The sequence below is a fragment of the Candoia aspera genome, chromosome 2 (genome assembly GCF_035149785.1).
Source record: "Candoia aspera isolate rCanAsp1 chromosome 2, rCanAsp1.hap2, whole genome shotgun sequence".
Taxonomy (NCBI): domain Eukaryota; kingdom Metazoa; phylum Chordata; class Lepidosauria; order Squamata; family Boidae; genus Candoia; species Candoia aspera.
In genome coordinates, this window is record NC_086154.1 from 57,784,993 (window position 1) to 57,808,459 (window position 23,467).

Consider the following 23,467-nt stretch of genomic DNA (forward strand, 5'->3'; position numbering starts at 1 on the left):
ATCTTAGCGGCGAAGGCGGTGGCGGAAGAGGGTCGTGGAGGGCTTCGTCCCCGGGAGGGAACCTCACCCTCTTCGCCCTTGTCTCTGGGAAGGAAAGTGGCGCCACAGAGAATGGCGGTCTCTGTGCCAGAAATCCCGAACGATCCGGCCTTGCTGCGTCCGAGGGAGGAGGGACGTCTTGGTTGAATCCTCTCTCCAGTTAGGAACGGATTTTCAGACGCTTATCAATCAGTTGAGAGCCAGTCTGGTGTTGTGGTTTAAAGGCACCAGGCTAGAAACAGGAAAACTGTTTCTAGTCCTGCCTTAGGCACAAAGCCATCTGGGTGACTTTGGGCCAGTCACACTCTCTCAGCCCTGGGAGAAGGCAATGGCAAGCTGCTTCTGAAAATCTTGCCAAGAAAACCGCAGGGACTTGGCCAGGCAGTCACCAGGAGTCAAGACTGACTTGAAGGCAGTCAGTACAATCAATGAATGACTACAATCAATCTTAGGGAACCAGAGTTGAGTTTTGCACCCTACCCCAATTTTCCTCCTTCCTTCAGCTCTTTTATCTAAGATTATGCTATAAAATAAGCCTTTGCAGTATTTCATGATCTCAAAAACTCTGCTTCTGAGATCATGAAATACTGCAAGCACTTATTTTGTGGCATAACTTTGGGTAGACTGCCTCTGCCAGTAGATGAAAAGTTAATTTCAAGCTTAAGTTGTATTCAGTTAACTCAGTGTGGAACAAACTACTTAGCAAAAATTTTGTTACAATACATTTTCCAGTATACCACATCTCTGTATTCAAAGAGCAGTGTAGGAAAAATGTAATTCTGAACAGTATTTCTAGGATATTTGTGTAGTTCGGTGTGGTCTGATTATATGTGGTGGTGCTGAATTTGCTAACTTGCTGCAATTGTGAAAAGATTGATTCACACATAGAAAATTTTTGACAAAGAATTAATCTGCAGATACGTAGTGTTGGCTGTAATGTATCCCATGTTGTAGATATATAAAAGCTTCAAACGGATCCAAAGCTCAGGGAGTTACACATTTGTGAATTTTGTTAACAGTACTTTCTTTTTCTAAATATGATAAACTGTATATGTAAAAAACAGCCTTTAACTTGAAAGTAAACAATTATGTACATTTTTTTGTTTGTGTTTTAGGCTATACTTTTGAGGGGCAGTTTTATTTTCTGCTTTCAGCCAGACTTCTGAAAAACCTTGAAAATGGAAACTGTTGTTCGTCGTTGCCCATTCCTGTCAAGAGTATCCCAGGCTTTCTTGCAGAAAGCTGGCAAATCCCTTCTGTTCTATGCTCAGAATTGCCCCAAAATGATGGAAGTTGGGACCAAGCCTGCTTCACGGGCTATAAGTACATCAGCAACTCACTGCCAGCAAACTGAAGAATCCACTTCTGCTAGTGAGAGTAAGTCTCAACTTGTTAAATTGACTAATTTGATCTGCCATGACCAGAAACCTTTTTCTGCAAATGTGGCAAATGTGCTTGTGGACATTGGTTCAGCAAGCCATTCCATTTAGAAGTAATCTGGAACATGAGGACTGCATTGAAGAATGCTGCACTTTATTTCTCAGTTGATAAATTGGCTTGGTAATAATTCTGAAAATATTTAACAAACATCTCAAATGTTAAGCTTAACTGGGAATTTTGGGGAAAGCCAACAGCTTTTCTGAACTTTGAACATCGTTCCCTGAGTTAAAGGCCAAAGTATATTGCAACTGTCCCTCCAGCGGAAATTAAGAACAGAGGTGAAGAAGAGCATAAAGATTGGTACATAGCAATGGAAAGGAAGCTGAATTGTATAGGGAGGGATGATGTAGCTACCTCAAATGGAAAAAGACCTGTTTGTAATGTTTCTCACTTTTATTGTAGAAAATACTTTCAGTAACTGTTTGTAGGCACTACTGAAGTATACTTCTAGTGCATTAAACACTTCGAAAGCCAGCTGATAAGAAGGAAACTTCTGGGAGCTGTAACTTCAGCATTTACATAGTATTGCATTGTTTGAATTTTATAGTACGTTTATTCTTGAAAAAAAGATCACATAATATAGTGGGGTTTACTCCCAAATTATAAGTAGATATAATTACCTAAGATTTTTTTGCAGAGCAAACACACAGTTGACAGTGTTAGCATGCAAAAGGTTCTGAATATTTCTTGGCTACAATTGTATGCGTTGCATTCGGTCAAAACAATTGATGGGAAGTATAGTTCATCTGAATTTTTTCAAGTTACTAAAAATGCAGATATTCAGTGAAATGAAATTGTGTGTTCAGTAAGCGAGTACTGTTAATCAAACAGTAGATATTAAAAATAGAAGTATTAGGGAAGCAAAGTAATGGACAGCATAGTACTTTGTAATGGTCTGTAAGGTGTAGAGTCTTGCTGGATAACTTAAGTCTGCTCCTTGGAGGGCTTTGAGTAGAAAATGTCTTCAATGCTAACAGTTTTTCAAGGAAATCCATTTTTCCTTTTTGATACTTAAGGGGCCTTGAATAATGCAATGCACACAAGCTGTATTTAAGACACTAAAAGCAAACACAAATACCTGTTGCACTCTTCCTTTTGAGAGTAAGCAGTATTACACAAAGCCAGAGGCATAAGAAATACCTGTTAAATGAGTGCTTCACATTTTCCTGTTCTGTACTGAAAACTTTTTTTCATCCAGAGAACAAAAGCTCTACAGATGTGGCTCAACAAAACATAAGCAGACCACAACTTTCTGTAAGTGACCCATCTGCCGGTAGCCCAAGTGCTAACCAAGCTACTGTGAGTAAATGCCCATTCTTGGCAGCTCAGGTGAATGAAGGAAACAACGTTTTCTGCAAAGCCAGCCGGGAACTCCAGGAGGATGTGGAAGAAATGCAAGCTGTAAGAAAAGGTATGTCCTCTTCTGAAAGGATGAGTGTTCTACTTAGTACTTAGTTTGTACTAAGTACAAAATGCTAGTTGTGCTAAGCAGGTTTAAAGAGGAGAATTCATTAGACAAACTTCTAAAATCAGATACAAATTTGCAAAACTGTTTGAACTGCAATTCTGGTTGAAGTCCCATGTTGTTTCTCTATTGATTCTATGCCCCTGCCACTGGCTAATAATTGTAGTAAGCTTTGATTTCAAAATAATGATAGTTCTGAAAGGAGTTAAATATTTCTTACGTATTCTTGTAAGGAAGGTGTTTTCTATGAGTGCATTTATGAAATTAAAAGAAAGGTTGTTTTTTTCTAATCATTAATACACTTGCTTCTTAAAATGCATTGTAATTCCCATTCCCTGTAGTATTAAAACTTGATGATGTTTCAGTGGAATGTCAACTGACCTTTTACTTGAGGAAATCCCCAGATTTTGAAGTACTACTGAGCTTTTTTTTTTCTTGGTGGGAAACTAATCTTTTGTTAGCTGATAATTAACGGTCACCTAGATAAATTAATAAAGCTTCTTTATGACACTTTCTGAATGGCAATAACCCACAGTCGGAATGAGTTCAAACATAAATATCGCTATTCTATTTTGCACTGGGCCTTCTGACAGTATCCCATAGGATAGGATGCTACTGTCTACCGTAACCTAAATGAAAGGCCTTTAAAATAATTGTTGCCTGTGAGAATCTCTGTCGTTGCTGATGCTTATCTAGGAGGCTGTACTTATGGGAAAATAACATGGAACTGTTCAATAACCTTTTATTGTGTATGAAATCGTTTTGAACAATTCAACAACTACTTTGGAAAGGATTCTTAAATTGTTAATGTTACTATATTTTACTGTATAGAACTTATCAAAACACCAGAAAATACTGTTGAGGTTAATGCTGAGATGGATGGTAAAAAACAAAATGGCTTGTTGAAGAAATTCCAGGACATAATGTTGAAGCAGAGGCCAGAAGGGGTATCTCATCTGCTTCAGGAAAACTTGCCAAAATGTAAGGATTGCCTTTGTTGAACAGTTTGATAGAAATCAAAACTTGCAGCTTTTAATGTTTTGCTAAATCTAAACAGAAGTAATATTTCACCTCAGTACTTTCACTTTTTAGCTGTTTCGACTTTTCAATATGATCAATTTTTTGAGAAAAAGATTGATGAGAAAAGAACAGATCACACATATCGTGTGTTTAAAACTGTGAATCGAAGAGCCCAGATTTTTCCCATGGCAGATGACTATTCAGAATCCTTAATCAACAAGAAAGAAGTGTCCGTCTGGTGCAGCAATGATTATCTTGGGATGAGTCGCCATCCTAGAGTTTGTGGAGCTGTTATGTAAGTATTTTTAATTGAAAATAAAATATTGGTTAATTAGTGTTGTGCAGAATCTTGCCCAATCATTTTTTAAGAAATTGACTAGATGACTTAATTGCTAGGTCCTCTTTGATTATCAAGTACTGTGTCAATTAAATCTTGAGGATCCGTCTTGTACCTAGCACTAACTTTTTCTGCCCTTGGTCCTCAGAAGGCCCAGTGCAAAATAGAATAGCTATATTTATTTTATATAATAGCTATATTTATTTTATTTATTTAAAAGATTTGTATGGCCACCCATCTTAAACACAACTCTGGGCAGCTCGCAAAAACAATAACACCCAGTAACTATAAAATCATAAACCATAAAACAAAAAGCCAGCACCTGAATCATCCCCTTGGGATGCCCCACAACCAATTCCAGATATTCTCATTCTATCCCAGTGCCAGGGTAAAAAGCCAGGTCTTGATGGCATTCTGAAAGGCAAAAAGGGTGGGGGCCTGCTGAATCACTGGGGGGAGGGTGTTCCATAAGGTGAGGCAGCCATGGAAAAGGCACACTTCCCAGACCCCACTAGGTGGCAGGATTTCAAGGAAGGGACCTGGAGCTTGCCTACCCTATCCAATCTGGTAGGACGGGCAGATACTCTCAGGGAGAGACAATCCTGCAAATATATTGCCATCCAACTAGTCATTACCTTTAAATTTCAGCTTTTGTACTGCCCTGCTTTTAAGAATACAACAGATGCACAGATTTCTCTTCCTGTAATTCCTGCAGACCTCATATTTAAACTTCGAAATCAGTGCAAGTAACCTTAGTCATGACTGCTTTGCATCTCATGGATTTCATCGGGTCAGCTCTGAAACATGACTGAGTGTGGATTTAGCCCCATGATCCACACTGGATTATTTGGTTAAATCATGTTTCATTGCATTTCTTTAAAAAAAAAAAAACATTTTTGACAGACTGTTTTTAGGCTATTCATTAAATTCATAAAATTGGTTAACTGATTAAGATTTGGGAACCTTGGATAAGATCTGAATGATAATTGAGTAAATAATTATACAAAGTAGCATAAACCCAATTTGCAAGTATAAGGTTATCCTGAGTAGTTCTAATGTCATTGTTGGAACCTTCCTCACAGGGAAACACTGAAACAACATGGTGCAGGAGCAGGAGGCACAAGAAATATTTCAGGAACCAGTAAATTCCATGTTGATCTTGAAAAAGAATTGGCTGATCTTCATGGAAAAGATGCTGCTCTGTTGTTCTCTTCCTGCTTTGTAGCAAATGATTCAACACTGTTCACATTAGCTAGAATGTTACCAGGTAAGATCTAATTTTTGCCTATTATTTTACAAGAGAAATAGCTTCAAATAAGTGTTCCATAGCATTTTCTTCCACTATATAGCACAGATTCCCTTTTAAATGCAGTTGTTGCAAATTAGAATTGGCTTAAAATTGACTATAGCTGGTAATTTAGTTCATCAAGAGTAGATGGATAATTCCATACAGGTAGGACTTACAACCACAATAGGGACTGGAAAAATTTGTCGTTAAGTGGTGCAGTCATTAAGTGAGGCATCATGTGACTGCACCCGATTCTACAACTTTTTTTGCTGCGGTTGTTAAGCGAGATATCACATGACCACGACTTGTGACCTCCTGCTAGCTTCCCCATTGACTTTGCTTATCAGAAGCCAGCTGGGAGGTCACAAATGGTGATCACGTGACTGTAGAATGGTGCAACTGTCATAACTGAAGACCAGTCGTAAGTCACTGTTCCAAGTTACAGTCACTAAATGAATGGTCATTTGCAAACTCTTCATCAGGAGCTACTTTTTAAAAACTAGTTGTGTAAGATACATGCTTGCACATGTATGACTACTTCTGATAAATTAAGAGTATTTTTCTTGCAAGATTCTCCTAAAATCCATACTATCAAGAAACTCTTCTGATTTTGATAGGATCCATCATGTTAAGCTAGATTTCTAAAACAAGGCCTGGATATCTTGTGATTCTTTGGTAAAATGTCATAGCAGGACCAAAGTATCTACAGAGCATTCTTATCATCTCTGAAGAACTGCATCTCTGGCATAAAATTTACCTTTATGCTGTACCCACCTCAGCTGCCAGGGTTTTTTTTCCTTCTTTTTTATGACAACTTGGATTTGTGTAATTGTTGCCCAAATACGGAAATTGCAATCTGTGTTGATGAAGATAAGAGCAGTTTAGTAATATCTGGGTTGTGGCTTCAACGTTTGAGGGAGTTGGAAGGGTTTTCTTGCCTTGTGACTTGTTTTCTTTGATACATGGCTGGTGGCATCCATGAAATTGCTGCTGTTACTGGGGGTGGGGTGTTAATTGCCACTTAAATCATCTGATTTCCAACTGGCTTAGTCAGTTGCCCCACTTCTGTTTTTTAAATCAATAAATATCTTGGTAAAGAAGATCAGGGTGTAATGTTTTAAACTTATGGTGGCACTTACTCTTTCTTTCTCTCCCCTCCTCAGATTGTGAAATTTACTCTGATGCAGGAAACCATGCTTCCATGATTCAGGGGATTCGAAACAGTAGAGTGCCAAAGCATATATTTCGACATAATGATGTTGGTCACCTCAGAGAACTCCTGAAAAAATCTAACCCATCTATTCCAAAAATTGTTGCATTTGAAACTGTTCATTCAATGGATGGTATGTTTGATGTCTAAGGCACATGTTACTGAAGTTTTGGAGAGGATAATTAGGAAAAGCAAAAATTTGATGATATATAAATACTGGCTTTAGGTGCAGTTTGTCCATTGGAAGAGCTTTGTGACGTGGCTCATGAGCATGGAGCAATTACATTTGTAGACGAAGTTCATGCCGTTGGACTCTATGGAACATGTGGTGGTGGTATTGGAGACCGAGATGGAATAATGCATAAAATGGATATTATTTCTGGAACACTTGGTAAGTGTATTCATGTGTGCTGAAGTCTAGTTTTTTGAAGGATGACTAAAAATGAGTCATAAACAGTGATTGATAATCACTAAATCTTTAGGGATAATTGATTTGGGGATAGGCCTCGCCACCCTATCTTCAGATTAATGTTTCTGAAAATATAATGAGCCTTACAGAAATCTGTTTTTCTTTCTGGATCATTAAGGACAAATTTGATCCTTAAATTTGTTGAGGGAGTTGTATAGGGATATGTGGTAGGAACAGAACTAGTAAATCCATATAGTAGAAACCAGTATTTTCTACAGGTAAAATATCAGATTGAAAATCTTTAATGCAAACAAAGCATAGTTTGAACTAAGGGAAATGCTTTGTTCCTTTAAATTTAAAGGAACTATGAACTGACAGTTAGCATTATGTAATAGAGGGAGGACTGTAATCACTCAACCCATTTGCTCCTATTTTGCAATTTAGAGATATTGGTTTACACAAAGTACGCTTTCCCAGCAGTTTGCTTTACAGGTGGGTTTTGTATGTTTGCATTCTTAGGATCTTGCACAAAAGGTGGTAAGCAAATGAGAACATGTACTAGAGATGACAAAACATTATACAACAATTTCCTAATTTTGGTTATAGATAACAAAGTCTAAGCCTGCATGCATTTCACTTAGTGAACAATTGCTGCCTTTGTATGAAGAGTTCACCATGTACCAAAACGTCAGGTGAAAGCTTCATGTTACCTTTTTATTTTGAATATAGTAAGGTTTATTTAAGGTGTTACTTTACAGAATGCACACATACCTTGAAATAGACAGTGAGTTCAAAAATACCTAACTTGATAGTATTATGATAAAGGTACCTCCTGCATGAGGATTTGATGCTAGAACAGTGCTGCTTAAGACATCAGTTTTCGAATTGTTTGTGTTGAGAGAAGCCAAGAACTAGGATAACTTTTACTTTTTTCTTTCTTTCTTTCAGGTAAAGCCTTTGGTTGTGTGGGAGGCTATATTGCCAGTACAAGTTCTTTAATAGATACTGTCCGTTCCTATGCTGCTGGCTTCATTTTTACCACTTCCTTACCACCCATGCTTTTAGCTGGTGCATTAGAGTCTGTGAGAACGCTCAAAAGCACAGAGGGGCAAGTCCTTCGTCGACAACACCAGCGTAATGTTAAACTCATGAGACAAATGCTGATGGATGCTGGGCTTCCTGTAGTGCATTGTCCCAGTCATATCATTCCTATCAGGGTAAATATGGAGCATGCTAATGCTTTTACAACAAAGTTTGGAAATACCAGCAAATTGTAGAATAGAGGAAAGACGTGTCTTAAGGATCATTACTTTTTTGCTTTTGGCTATACTTTCTGTATTAAACATTGTACACGTATAGCTAGTTCCATTGCATAAATGCATCGGAGTAGACAGGTGGTGAGAGGTGGGAAGAGATGCACAGACATACACAGGAGGGTGAATACTGATACATAGAATGGGATACAGACAGGAACAGACACGCATATGGTCAAAGAGAAGGATAGAGGGGTGAGGAAGGATTCATTTCTTTCCTAAATAACCAGAGGAAACAGTGCTAATAGTGCCAGACATGGACTGGAGGAGTAAACCTAATAATCCTTTCCGAGAATCATTCAGTGATAACCGCTTTTGATGAAGTTCTTTTATCTCCAGACTTTTTATGGTAATGAAGAGTTGTTTTGTTTTCAGGGCAAATGAATTGCTCCATTAACATGTTGTGGGAAAAATGCCTCGGTATAACATGGTAATGGTTAACTGATATTTTGAGAGAATAGAAGGCTGTTGGCAGTTTGCATTTCTTAAGCCACTTGGACATGGTGAGCTGAGGGCTGTACTGTGTAAAGGGTTACTTTGTCAGCTGGGGCCCAATAGCATGCTAATGTGATACCAAACGGAATGGGGCCACTTTTTTCTCCTGTCATTTTGGGGCATACCTTTTTTTCCCTCGAAGAATCACGCATCATGTGTTTAGCACTTTGTCACTAGATGTTGGTTCCCAAGCGTTCATACCACAGAAAGTAATTCAGGGGGTGCGTGAGGGCTGCATAACTGAAAGGATCCCCCTCTGATAATGGCAAGAGAAGTTGCATTCTCTTCCCCAGCTTCCTCTGGCTCTTGCCTTCTCTGCTTTCCCCATAACTTCTTTTCTATTGTCTCTGTATAGTTTGTATCTCGTTGGCAAAGATTAGACCCAGTTGGGTGAACTAAGCATTGTGCCATGTAATGGTTGGCTTTCTTACAGGAACACTGATGCTTGGTCAAAAGAAATTTTATCTTCAGTCTTCAGCCTAGAAACTCATCTAATATTTTATTAACTTCAGGTTGCAGATGCTGCTAAAAATACTGAGATCTGTGATAAAATGATGAGCCAACATAGCATCTATGTCCAGGCAATAAATTACCCCACTGTGCCACGTGGAGAAGAGCTGCTGCGTATTGCCCCCACACCACATCATACTCCACAGATGATGAATTATTTTATTGGTGAGTGAACAGAATTGGAAAAGAGCAGCTTTAAGGTATTTCTTATTCTGGACAAGAACTTGAGCATCTGCATTGCTGAACACATCTTCATACAGAAAAAGGAAGTGCTGTGTTGTCTGCCTATGTATGCAGTTTCTCAGCTGTATAAAAGCAGAACAGTATCACCTATTCAGTTTCTATGATTAAACTAGGTTTATTTATTCATTCAGTTTTATGGCTGCCCATCTCAAATGTCATAACTCTAGTCAGCTAACAGTACTTAAAAACAAGAAAAAACACATAAGAAAATTAGCAATAACATAATATAGCAGCCAAGAAAAACCAACCAATGACAACAATACAAGGTTTGTTAGCCAAGTGCTTTTTTATAACAAGAACTAAAGGTCTAGCTTAGCTGAACTTGTTTAGCTAATTTCATATTTCTATGATAAGACAAATTATCAGTACTGCTTGGTTTCATTTTCGAAGGGCCTTTATTCAATTATGCCTCCTTGTATTATTTGGCAACTTGTTCTTGAGTTGAGTCTCCAGATGACAGACTGTGGGTCTCCTGCCTCTCTACAGTAAGCCACAAGTGCCCAAAGCCTTCATAGCTCTGCACCAGAAATAATAATATATTGTGCTTTAGGGCTGTATAAGGCATTTGAAGGGGGCAAAGCATGTTAGCATGCTCTTAACCCTTCAATTTATAGGGAAAGAGTTTGGTAGATACAATAGATTTGGGAATTACATTAAGATTTTCTAGGAGATACATAATACCACCCCGCACCCCACCCTTAATTGGTAATAGTCCTTAAGCCTTTGAAAGCTAATCTATAGGTTAAATAGAGAGCCAGTTTGGTGTAGTGGTTAAGGCATCACACTAGAAACCGGGAGACCTTGAGTTCTAGTCCTGCCTTAGGCACGAAGCCAGTCACACTCTCTCAGCCCTATGAAGCAGGCAATGGCAAACTTCTTCCAAAAAACCTTGCCAAGAAAACTGCAGGGACTAGTCCAGGCAGTCTCCAAGAAGCAGACATGATTGAACAGATTTTTTTTAAAAAAAGGTGCATTGGCTCATTCAAAATTAAGACAGTTATTAAATGTATTACTGAAAGAACTAAACCAATAATTTAGATTTTGCTGGATTTTTGTCATTCGTATGTTTAACAAATTCAAGCTTACAGGTGGGGAAGAAGGTAAACGTCTTTAAATTATCAAATATTTTTCATTTTGTCCTGCAGAGAAATTGCTAAGTACCTGGACAGAAGTGGGCCTAGAACTAAAGCCACACTCCTCAGCAGAGTGCAACTTCTGTAGGCGACCCTTGCACTTTGAAGTAATGAGTGAAAGAGAAAGATCCTATTTCAGTGGAATGAGTAAACTTGTGTCAGCTACTGCTTGAAGCAAAGTGTAGCTCCATCTATGTTTAGCTGTCAAATATTCAGATATATGTTGTAGCCTGTTACTTGCATTTTACTCCATAGTCTAAACAGAATTCTGGAAAATAAACTTTAAGATGGTGTTTCCTAGTTCTTTATTTTATAATGACATTTCCCATTCCCATGTTTAAATACATATAAAACATGCGTTCTACTAGTTTTGAAACCCATAGGAATCCATGTTAATGAATACATTTGGTCTTTCATTCTTAGTAACATGCTGTCCTGACTTAAAGTATATGAAATGAGAGAACTCATACATCTTCTTCGTTCCGTGTTAGAGACTGGCACAGGAGAAGCTAAAGACAGGATGAAGACGTCTGTAGAATCTTTATGGAATGGGGCAGAAGTTGATATAATTAGTTGTACGCACCCGCACTTTGAGGGAGACTCCCTCAGAGATGAATCTCCCTTCATCTTTTTTCCAAAGCACCAATCCAGTGAAGTGAGTTAGGCTGAGAGTGAGTGGTTCAAAATTATCTGAAATCTGTGACTGAATAACAGACTCAAATCTGATCTTCCTGGTTTAAATCCAGCACTTTAACCATTAGAACAACTGGCATACAAGTATCTGTGCAAATACACACACACACACACAGGCATACAGTATTTGCAAATACTGAATGGCTCTTTCTAAAAGCAGTTTGTTAGGCACTGTTTGCTGATCGCACTGAAGGGCACCCTTGCCCAGCCAGGCATCATCCTTTCCCCAAGCAATAGGTAGACATGCCCGCCAGCAAAGGTTCATAAGCCTCTGTGATAAACCCACACTGGCAGATGATAGTGGGAATCTCCCTCCAGTCTTGCATGCGTATCCTCTTACTGTTACTCCTTGTCTTTACTTCTTGAAAAGAGACATTCGTTTGCAAAACATGGCGCTGCCTTGAGGCCCGGGGAAGCCCTTCCCTAAGGGAGATGAATTGGGGGTGCCAAGGAAAACCAGCCAAGCATTATTCAATTGCCTGACTGCTCTTCTGGGCTGCCTGAAAGCGGGGAGGGAGGGGGGAGGTGCTTGGGAGCTTCTCTTTGCCAGGCACCAAAAGGACTGAACTGGTCTGAGAAATTGTGCCCCTTGACTGCAAATGTGCGAGTTCTGCCTTACCTGCCTAGCCTTCTTGCTTACCTTATACCAAACCAGCCCTGAAAAACAGTAAGTCTGTAGACCTATATGGGTGTAACTTTATTGATTCCTAATCAATAAAACCTTAAAACAGGTTATATAGCATTTGTACAGCCATGGCCCCAACGCCATTTTGCATATTTAACATGAAATATAAGAACAACCAGGCACATTTGTGAGTTTACAAAGATTAATAACCCTGATTGCCTGAGAACTACATATACTGCCTGAGCTTACCCACTGCACTAAACTATGGTTTGTTTTAACCATGGTTTCCTGAACAAGACACACTGGCTGGATTTAAAGGCTGCTAAGCTAAAACTAAGAATGCTTCATTAAGGGCTAATATAGTGTACGAACCTCGTACCTGTGTTGCATGCATAAGGAATCACTGGTTGCATTCATAGAATATGCTGTCTTGAGTTGTTTTAGGTCCAATGTATTGTGCAAACCCAGAAATCTGGGCATTCGGAGTCAAGAAAAGGGACCGTTCTAGCCTCAATATGCATTGGGTCAATCTATAACCAAAGAACCTTCCTCTGGCCAGACTGAATTGTGTGAATACAGAAACCCAGTCATTTCTGCAGTAATGGGCTGCACTGCCCAGTCAATTTTCCGAGGAAATGCAATTGGGAGGAAGAGTGGCTGAAAACACAAGCCACTACATTACAAAATCCACTGGCAGCCATAGCATTTACCATCCATGCACTGATTGGCTATGCCTGGTCTCCCTCGCTGTACCTGAATGCAGTGGGTAAACCCAAGCAGTGTGCACATGCATGGAGTTCTCGGCCGGTCAAGACTTCTAATCTATGTAAGGGGAAGGGCTGTTGATGCATCAAAGCCTTTCCAATACTCCCCTCACCAGCAAGGACTTCTGGAGTACTGAAGATACCAAGCAGCAATTGAGGAAGTGATCAGGGACTCTGGATTGGCCCCCAAGACAATCAGACTCTGCCTAAGTAGATTTGCCACATTGCCATTGCGTGTCTAATACCACCTTCTGGACTAGTTATGAGGAAACTCTAATGTTTCCATGAAGGAAGTATGGAAAATGAACAAAATGATGTCTAAGAAAATTAACTAGAAATTAACTAGAATCCAGGAGAGTCCTAGTCCCGCCTTAGGCATGAAAGCTGGCTGGGTGACCTTGGGCCAATCCCTCTCTCTCAGCCCAACCCACCTCACAGGGTTGTTGTGGAGAAAATAGGAGGAGGAAGGAGTATTTGGTATGTTCGCTGCCTTGAGTTATTTGTAAAAATAATAACAGCAGGATAGAAAATAAAATATATAAAATAAAATAATAAATTTAGAGTAGTGAAATAAAAATATATCTGCTTCAGAACAATTGCTTAAAATTATAGTGGAATGTTCAATTCTTTTTTTCAACCTGCTGCAATATTTTAGTCAGCAGATGGCAGTGACGAGTTATCACTGAAAAGAGCAATCTAAGGTCAGTTTTGAGTAGCTGAGAGAATCTAAACTGCCCATCCCTACTGACTGAGTGGGAAAACTTCATGGTGTCTCACCAGTAGCTCTTTCCAGCACTCCTCAGTACAGGAGAATTGATATAGAGCGTATACAGTCTTTTCTATATCATGTCTGTACCTGCTCTTGAGCTAAGGACTAACTGCTACTAATTTTCATGGAAGGCAGGCAGGCAGGGTCATTATTACAGGACACAGACCCATCAAGCATATCAAAACAAAAACCAGTGACATACAATAAAAGGAGATACTACTTTATCCTAACTTAACCAAAATCAGTAACACACAAATTCTGCCAGCTACAAATGCAGACTTAGCAACAGCTTGTGTTGTTTTACTAATTTTCATTCTGAAATCTAATCTTGGTAATTGAGCTTTATAGTCAATGTTAATAATATCTAAAACATCAGATAGGCTTTAAACAACAGATTGAAACAAAACTAACACCCATTCTGCCTTGAGCTTGCTGCGAGTTTGCTTTCTTTCCTTTTTTAAAGCAGATGAATGGAAATTGGTTGTTATATGAATAGCTAAAGATCATCCTCATTCTCTTTAAAGCATCCTGCTCTGATGATCAGTTTCTTATGTCAAATAAGGCATTTGGGAGAACTTTTTTTTCCATCCTAGTGTTTTCCTGCAGGTGCAGGGTCCAGATCAACCAAATGTTGGTCTGTTGTTTACAACAGGAATTGCCTAACCAGCTTGTCATCCAAGCCTGATGCTGGGGGCTGAGAGAGAGTGACTGGCCCTACAGCAACCTTTTCCATCTTGATGATGGTCAGTTCCTGTCATTTGCCATCCTGCATGGGATTGCTGGATTGGAAAAATGAGATTATTCCTAGGATTGGGCAAGACTGAGCTAGAATGTTATCAGCTTTGCTACTGAAAAGTTATATGACTTTAGGTTATGTGCTTGAAAACATGTTATTTCTAATAGATGCATTGTTTCAAAATGTCAGAGATACACACATAAAGATAAAATGGCTTGGTTTGCCCACCAAATTTAAATTGCTTATCAAAGTAATCCATTTTCTGAATCAGCATAGGACAATGAATCATAAACTAAGCAAACAGCCTGGGTCGGCCCAATACAGTAATGGGGGGGGGGGAGGGAAATCAAATTTCAGATTAACCAAATGTTGGTGTATTGTATTAATTTCCTACTAAGCTTTTAACTGGGACCTAAGCCTGTTGTGCAAAGAGGGCCAAGAACTGGGAGACAAGCTTTTGGTAAATGGCCACAATAATAATGTCATGTATTTTCATATATATTTTTAATTAAGCTACCCACTTATATGACAAAAAACATTAAAGGACTTAATAGTGCACCTACCCAACTTCTAGATTGCTGAGCTAATACTCCCAGCAGCTCAGGCAGCGTGACCTGTAACACTGAGGGATGCTGGGAACGGCCACTGACCAACCTTTGGAAAGTAACGGGGTCCACACGTCTGCTTTAGGAGCTTTGAAAAGTCTCCGGAGCGAGACTCTTTGGTTGCCCGAGTCCTCGGGGAGCTGCTCCCAAAAGGCGAGCCCTCGCTGAAGGCAGCGCTGTGGGTTGCTCGCTTGCCCTCCTGCTTCAATGCGCGATCTCTGGGACATCGCGGGGCCGCCACACGAGGCGAGGCATCCCAGCCCCACGATGCCTCTTCCTGCTATGTCAGAGCTGAATCAGCGAGGGCGGTCACTTAGGGAGGCTTCAGAGCCAGGTGGGTCGGGGTGCGGGGGCGTGGCCTGCAATAGCAGGGCGTGGCCAGCAGGTGACGGGGTGGTCGGAGGTAAGTGGAGTCGGCATGCCTAGGTTGACTTTGGCAAGCGGCGCGTGGTGCGAGGCGGGATGTCGGAATTAGGAGGGATGAACAGGCAGCAAAGGTAACACGGCTTCCCTTCGGGCGCGCGGGGCGGCGTCTCCTCTCCCCTCCTCCTCCTTTTTCTTGGGTCGGGAAATCTCTCGTTCCTGTTGATCAGCCCCCAGCCCCGGTCTTCTCCTCTGAATTGGTCAATGACTTCTTTGTTAGCAGAAATTTCTCCACCATGCCCGCGTTTGTCCTCTTGGGGGTAGCTGGATCTTTTTGCAGGGCTCGGCGTGCAGCCGACAGTTTTACACAGGCTCGCTTTTGTGATGCTACTTTTTGAGAAGGGGTATCCATTACTGCCTTCCTCGATGTGTCGGACTACAGCTCCCATCGTTCTCAGCAAGCATTACCCTTGGCCAACTCATCTAGTGGGCACCAGGTAGAGGAAGCTGTGCCACGGCATCCGCCTGCGGGACTTAGACCCACGTCCTTCTGTGTTCCTGGTTGTTTTCTTCCAAGGGTCCCCACTCACTCTCTCCCCTTTTCACCGTATGCATATCCTCCCCCTCCATTTCTGTCTAGGTCTGGGTGTGCGATTGTGCGATTGTATATATGCAGCCAGGTCTTCCTTTAACCCAACTCTTGTTTCTCACCACCCACCCTTTCCAAGTTCGTTGCTCTGCTGCTGGGTTCCCGATCGATTCATCCAACCCCAAAGCCTGAGCAGCTCCTTCTGCCAACCTTTCCAAGAAGACATAACATCACTGAGCTTGTGCGGTTGTGGGACCAACCTGACCATGTCGCTGAAATGTTGGTGGGGGTTGTTTCTGTTGCTTCTGATGGGGTTCCCCTCCCTGTAGTTATTGGTGGTGGTTCTTCTCTAGCTTAAGCCATCCCAATCAGGTTCCTTGGATTACAACATCCAAGATTCCTACCCAACTTGAAAAGGAGTTTTGGTTGGGAATGATGACAATTATTACAACACATCTGGAGGACATCTGGTTTGAGAAAGCTTCCTGAAACTGATCTGCAATACAGTATCTGGTCTATTAGGTCATGAGTAAGTTTGTTTGCTTTTTAACAAACTGGTGATGCTGTGTGGATGACACATGTCCCCACTGAAATACACTGGTAATTACCAGATATTTGAAATATGCCCTTGTTTACTAACAACTGGTCACAATGATGTTGTGAAGTATAATGTCTTTCCTCAGAGAACTTCCTTTTCTTTTTTCCATTGCTTACCCTGTGCCTTGTTCAAGACCCCTTTGCTAAAACACTGCAAATGTCTGTGGGGAGATCACCATGCAGTAAGTGAATTGTCAGAAAGAGAAGGGAAAGTTGCTGTCCCAAAAGTTCAGCATCACTTTTCCTCTGGTGAAGTATGTGATGGCTTTGTTACTGGATTTTGAGCGGAAATGATTGACACATCATTGATTAATTTTGCCATTTTCCTTTAAAGTTGTGTTACATAAACTGATCCGCGTGTAACATTAGGGGACAAGGTCTCATCCAATACAGCTAGCAACTTGCTTCAGCTAACTTCAAAGTGCTATTGCTAAGAGTTCAAGTCTTCTGGTTTAAAAGAGGTGGACTAAGAATGTTTGCTGTGGATTCCAGCATGTGCTGGACTTGTTCAGACAGCAATTTCACTTGATTCTGAAAGCAAGATATGGTGACAGTGGGAGGGAGCTCATGTTATAGATAAACATGTTTGACTGAATTCTGCCTGTGGGGATCAAACCTTTTTTTTCAGCATAAACAGACAACACACTATCTGTCATTTTGGAAAGTTGCTGCTTAGGGTTTTCTTTTTTTTGGTTGTTTGGATTTTATTTTTGGCTGCTGTTGACTGTTCTTACCAGCCTTGCACAAGTCCATGCCCTCTTTCACTATTAAATTGTTATACTTTGCAAAGGGTGCTGTAGTTATGAGCATATCTTGGACTGAATAGCTCCCTTTGGTTCAGCACTGTCTACTGAAACTGGTAACAGCCCTCCTGAAGATGGTCTTCCCTAGAATTATTATTCACTACAGCTAGGCCTATATGGAAAATATTGAAAGGGATTCTGGATTAAAAGGCATGACTTCTAAAGAGGCCAGTTACAAAGATCACCGCCTTGAGCTCAAAGAGCTGCAGACTGAAACTTGCTATCATGTAGATCTGACAGCTAGTTCATGTTCAAAAAGCTGCCCAGAAGCCAAGTTGGAGACATTTTTTCCTGCAATTTTATATATTTCTAACAAAGAATAAGCCATCCCATTGAATGCAGTGGGGTTTAAGAACATAAGCTGTTCTTATGGATTGGACCCCTGGCCATCTAGCTCATAGCAGCAACCAACTGCACAAGGAAGTCCACTAGTCTCCCAGCAGATGACCTCAGAGGCAGTCGCACTGCCCTCAAGGCTATAAGCCATTGATCCCCATGACTTCCATGAATTGGTCCAACCCATTTTTGAAGCTAGCCAAGCTGCACCACATCTTGTGGTAGCAAATTCCAGGGTTGAATTTCATGTTATGTAAAAAAATACTTCCTTTTGCCTGTCTTAAATCTTCCAGGAGTCAAATTTGTTGGGTGATCTCTGGTTCTAGTATTTGGGGAAGGGAAAAAATAGCTTCTCCTTGTCCACTTTATCCACACCACACATAATTTGAACACCTCAGTCATGTCCCCTCTCATTCACCCCCTTCTAGACTAAAGAGCTCCAAATGTCACCACTTTTCCCCACAGGGAAGCTGCTCCAGCCCCTTGATCATGTTAGTTGCCCTCTTCTGAACCTTCTCTAGCTCCACTATATCCTTTCTGAGGTATGGCAACCAAAACTGCACATAATATTCCAGATGTGGTTGCACCATTGATTTAAATAAGGGTATTATGATATCAGCATCTCTATTTTCAATACCGTTATTGGTTTATTTCTGAATAACCACAATTAAGTTTATATTATTTTCAGCATTATGGGATAGCAAAAGATTCAAAATTTGCAAGAATACTTGGCATCAAATGAAAGATGTGCAACTGGTCCACTTGAATCTCATGCTAATTGGGCTGATCTGGAAAGATTTGGGAGATGCTTACATCGAAGTAGGGCTTCTCCAAAGCTTTCCAAATACTCCAGAATCATCTTGAATTAACATCCTGGAGATACAGTGACATTGATTGTGTTCATAGAGCATGCTAAGGCAGGTTATTATAACACCTAGCACATCGTTTCAACTTAAAGCTTGGGTCAATCTGGGATTAACAGGGAGCACTTTAACCATTTATTTATTACTTTTTATGCAAGATTAACTGAATCACATTTTTCCATGTCCTTGAGATCTGAAAAAGTTGACTTGAAGGTAACTCTCTCTTCCAGCCTCTGGATACAGAGCTAAGGGCAGCTGCAGAATGATTGTGTCAGGCTTATATCATAGCAGCTGCTCAACCTTTTCTGAACGCATGAGATCATGCAGATGTCAAGAGGTAAAGCTAGCTCAGAATGCAATGGCAAAAACAGGCTCAACTGGACTGCCTTACTTTTGCTTTTATACCTGTTAATATGGTAAAGGTGAAGCACCCCAAGATGAGTCCTGTCCCTGGGGACTACTTGGACAACAATATATGTTTCCTGTCAACAGTACAAAGTGTTTTTCCATAAGTTTCTTCTAGGAAGTTTTTCGACTTTCCAGCCTAATTTACAGCCCTGGTGTTCCCTGATGGTTTCCCACCCAAGTCCTAACTGTCCTGACCTTGCTTCCAGATTTTTTTTAAAAAAAGAATTAAGTAACCCTTTCCAGTTTTATTCTAGATACAGTCTGGGAGAAATACATCTATTCTAGGGGAATTTCACACCTATTTCCAATTTTATCTACCTTTCTCCTTGAGAATGGCAGAGAGCTTGACTCCTTCCCCATCACTCATTAAAGTAATATCCACCCATCCCTGAAGTGGCAGAATGCTATACAGGCATAACATTGGCTAGTCCCTACCTTCCTTCTATTGCATCTCTTCTAGTGTTGGTCCTGATTTTAGGTATGCAGGGTGTGCTAGCAAAGCCACTGGCTAAACTCTCAAGTCTTGTTGCCCTCCCCTTTCTGAATGTCACCATCTCGTGGGAAACCACTTGCCAATCACAGCAGTACTGTGATTGGTGGATGATTTTGGCAGATAGGTAGACCTGTTCAGTGGACTTCCACAGGAATGGAGTTTGGCAGAAGGGTTGAGCCCAAAAGAAGAGAGTATCTGTAGCTCAGGGTTGAACTGTGGAGTCCTTGGAGCTCTCTGAGCTTGGTTGTTCACTTGCAGACATTTCATTTCCTAACTAATTCTTCCCCAAGCCTGCTGAGTAGCATGCTGGGGGAGAGTCACATGAAGCAGGAGAGCCTGACTTTCCCAATTTATCACATCATCTCCCAGAGGCCCCTGGGCAGTTGATCCATGGGCTTCAGGAAGTAGCACACAGAAGGACAGCCCAGTTTATGAACCAAGGCTCTCCCACTTTCCAAGACAGAATGTTTGGAGGATTGTGCCTGGGACAGGAAGGGAGGGGGCAGGCCTGATTCTAGCCTGCAGTGGCCAACAGGTGTTGGGCTGATTTCACCCCCTACATGTCACCTCACTTTGACTCTGTGGTAATTGGTGCGAAGTGTCAATGGATTTTACATACCTTATGGCTGTGGCAAGGTGCCGCTGGTTTAAAGAGGAAAACATCCCTTTAATACTGGGACAGCTGAGGAGGACTTAAGACTGACTCAATCTGAGAAGAAGATGGGGATGCAGCAAAAAAACCAGGGCATGTATGTCCCATGTTTACATGGAAGTCAGGAAAGGCTGGTAGAAGATTTATACCTTTGTTCCTTTTCCTCTTCACACCACCCCCTACCTCCACCCATCCATGTTGCAAACAAGTACATACACATTTTATATATGCCTAGGGCAAAACTGTTTATTTAAACACACAGATCTTCATGTCATATGTAGGTTAAGTCTTAAATAATCTTCAGTGTAGCAGTTGAAAAAATCACAGGCATTTTTAAAAATAGCATCATACTTTTAACGTTTTTTCTAAGCCAAGTCAATGTAAGCAATTTTAATCTGAATAAGAACAGGCTTAAATTCTGGCTATTACAATTTGTATGGTGGCTTAAGAGAGAGAAACCTCAAACTGCTGTAACTGTGTTCTTTTAGTGAGTAATGGAACAGCTTTTTTTTTTCAAGGCTGACTTTTCTCAAGTCACAAAAGAATTTTCAACCTGAATAATGGATTGGGGTATTGGGATCCATGCAAACAACTTTGTGAGTTCTTGCTGAAAAAAGTAATTTCTGCAGTTCTATGAAATTAGTTAACCATCCATCAGAAGCAATCTGGTGTTGAAATCAACTAGGTAAATTAGCAGACTGGGTAAAATGCTTTAGCATATGAGATAAATTCAACTGTTTCAGTGACAAAACAGATTTGCTTAGATAAATAAACACACATACCATATTTGTAGTTGCTGATATGCTGCAGAATCTCTATACATCTGCATTAATCCGTTTTCATGTGAGTAGCTGGAAAGTCTGCTATTCAAAGGAATATTGCCTTGAGCATGAAGAATTATTACAGCAAGTCGCTGTCAAATGCATTCAAAGGCAAAATTAAACTAATTTACTATAACAGAACTATATCTCTTTGCTACCTAGATGGAAATCAACAGTGAGTGAATGCTAGGATAATATTCTAGACATAAATTAATTTGACCTGAAATCCAGCTGCAGTATGCTGTCATAACATCTGTAGATCCTTCTCTCCATTTCTTTGTGGAGTTTTTCACATGTTGTCATGAATTCACTGCTACCTTTTGTGAATTGTTTGCTTCCATTTTTATATAAGTACCATGTAGGACAATTAAAGATGCCAAAACAGTTCAGAAAAGGAGACTGATGATTGGGGTCTCTTGGGGATGACCAGTTGTACAAATGATTTTTTTTTAGGAAAGAAAAAGGGAACATTGTCATAGTTGTATCCTATAAACATAACCTCTTAATTCCTCAGCGATATGCTAACAGACTACAATGTAGGCATCTTTGCTAATATAAAATTTAGAACTAAATGCAAAATTTGCTCCTCAGACCTTGCCTCCGTGAGTGAAATGATTTCTTAAAATAACCTATTGCTGATAGAAATGTCAGGAACTAGGGACAAAAGGAGGGTGTGCAAGAGAGAGAGAGAGAAAGAGAGAGATGAAGATGAAGATAACTGGAGACCCAGTTTGGTCTAGTGGTTAAGACAATGGGCTAGAGCCCAGGAGACTGTGAGTTCTAGTCCTGCCTGAGGCATGAAAGCCGGCTGGGTGACCTTGGGCTGGTCACTCTCTCTCAGCCCAACCCACCTCACAGGGTTGTTGTTGTGGGGAAAATAGGAGGAGGAAGATTTGGTATGTTTGCCGCCTTGAGTAATTTATAAAAATAATAAAGGCGGGATAGTAAATAAATAAGATAATATTTATATTTGCAAAATCTGATTTTGTCTTTATGGAAACGTGTGGCAAATCTGGCTGATGTCCCCACTCCCACCCCCCACGCCATCAATCTGTAATGGCTTGCTAGAGCTAGAAAAGCAAGTTCTAAACCTGTTTTTTTAAAGAAGTAAGTCATTCTGAATTCAGTCAATCTGAATTCCTGGTAATTGTTCTTAGAATTATTAGTTGACTTTACTGAGTAAGAAAAAAATGGGAAAATGGGTGAGCTTGGGTTGATTTATGGTAGAGGGTGAAACTTGTTAATTATGACTCTTACTGTTTTAGGGAAAAAAAGGAAGGGGGAATTGAAGACCCTGAAAATCCAGGATCTTGCCTTTCCCAGGATCTAAACACTGTGATAAATTAGCCATAGCATACAAATACTGGAGTTTAGTTTTTATGTTGGCTTTATGGACTGGGAACCAGCTGTTTGCTGTTATTTTATCAGGCTGGGTCTTTTTCTCTGCATCTTTGATAATGAAGTGAAGATGGCATGTAGCTACGCTGATGTTCTCACAATTCCTTATCATTGACCGTGCTAGCAGGGTCTAATGAAAGTTGCTCCAAAACATCTGGAGGGCATCAGATTGTCTTCTGCTGATAGAGGGACAATAATTGAGGCTTGTTTTACTCTATTCAATTTGCATTTACTTAAAATATTTTTGTGTTCCCTTTGAAGAGGCTCCCAGGGCAAAAAACCAAAACAAAACAATAGAGAACTAGATTAGTAAAACCTGGTGATTATAATAAAATAAAGCATCCCAATGAAACAAAGCCACTCTGATACACTAAAAATGAGACAAACAATGCAATTCTATAAAATTGCAACTGAAAGAAAAAGATTGCTGCATCTGCATGAGCTTATAGATGTAGTCAGTAAGTTCTCCCCCCCCCCCCCAAGCTCCACATTATCTTTCTTTGAAAGGTTAGGAAATGGAGTGCTTTCACAGTCTTTATTATGCAATTAAGGAGTGTTAAATAGTTTTATCCATATTAAGCAAGCATATGCGTGCAGGCTAATATCTGATTGCCAGACAACAGAAACAGTATCTCATGGTTTTGCTTAAATTATCATACCTGTGAGAATGTCAAAAAACAAGGACCGTGGTTCAGAAACAAACATTTCTCCCTTCACGTTGTCTGTGAGATACTAGGGGTACCCTGTTTTCTGATAAACCACGCCAGCTAAATGTATACTGGCTGATTGTTCAAGAAAGGCTGGTTGCAGGTGAATTGAAGTTTCAGGGTCTGCAGCTGGAAAATAGCATGGGCTTGAAAACGTGTTCCAGGACCCTCTGGTGTGTGGTGTAGGAAACAGCTCTGGAAGGTCACTATACCCCCCGCCCCCGGTGGAATATTCATGTCTCGGGGTCACATACTCAGGAGGATTCATGAGAAACATTTAACGCCTTCACGCCAGCGATATGTGTGCTGAGGATCTACAGTAGGTACAGTCTTCTCATTGCAT

The 23,467-nt window shown here is 40.4% G+C and overlaps 1 protein-coding gene across 1 annotated transcript; it reads left to right on the plus strand.

Moving 5' to 3' along the window:
• Window positions 1-1,136: 1,136 nt before the first annotated feature.
• Window positions 1,137-11,195, plus strand: ALAS1 (5'-aminolevulinate synthase 1). Its single transcript, XM_063291909.1, has 10 exons — window positions 1,137-1,416; window positions 2,678-2,890; window positions 3,776-3,925; window positions 4,037-4,259; window positions 5,384-5,568; window positions 6,753-6,932; window positions 7,026-7,190; window positions 8,157-8,425; window positions 9,529-9,691; window positions 10,915-11,195. The coding sequence occupies exons 1-10, from the start codon at window positions 1,218-1,220 to the stop codon at window positions 11,073-11,075; spliced, it is 1,908 nt and encodes a 635-aa protein (XP_063147979.1). The 5' UTR covers window positions 1,137-1,217; the 3' UTR covers window positions 11,076-11,195.
• The last annotated feature ends 12,272 nt before the right edge of the window (window positions 11,196-23,467 follow it).

What these genes read in the sequence shown, in the direction of transcription:
- ALAS1 (XM_063291909.1), top strand. Translation starts at nt 1,218, where the DNA reads ATGGAAACTGTTGTTCGTCGTTGCCCATTCCTGTCAAGAGTATCCCAG. An exon ending in ATCCACTTCTGCTAGTGAGA is followed by an intron (nt 1,417 to 2,677) that starts GTAAGTCTCAAC and finishes TTTTTCATCCAG; the next exon opens with AGAACAAAAGCTCTACAGAT. An exon ending in TCAGGAAAACTTGCCAAAAT is followed by an intron (nt 3,926 to 4,036) that starts GTAAGGATTGCC and finishes TTCACTTTTTAG; the next exon opens with CTGTTTCGACTTTTCAATAT.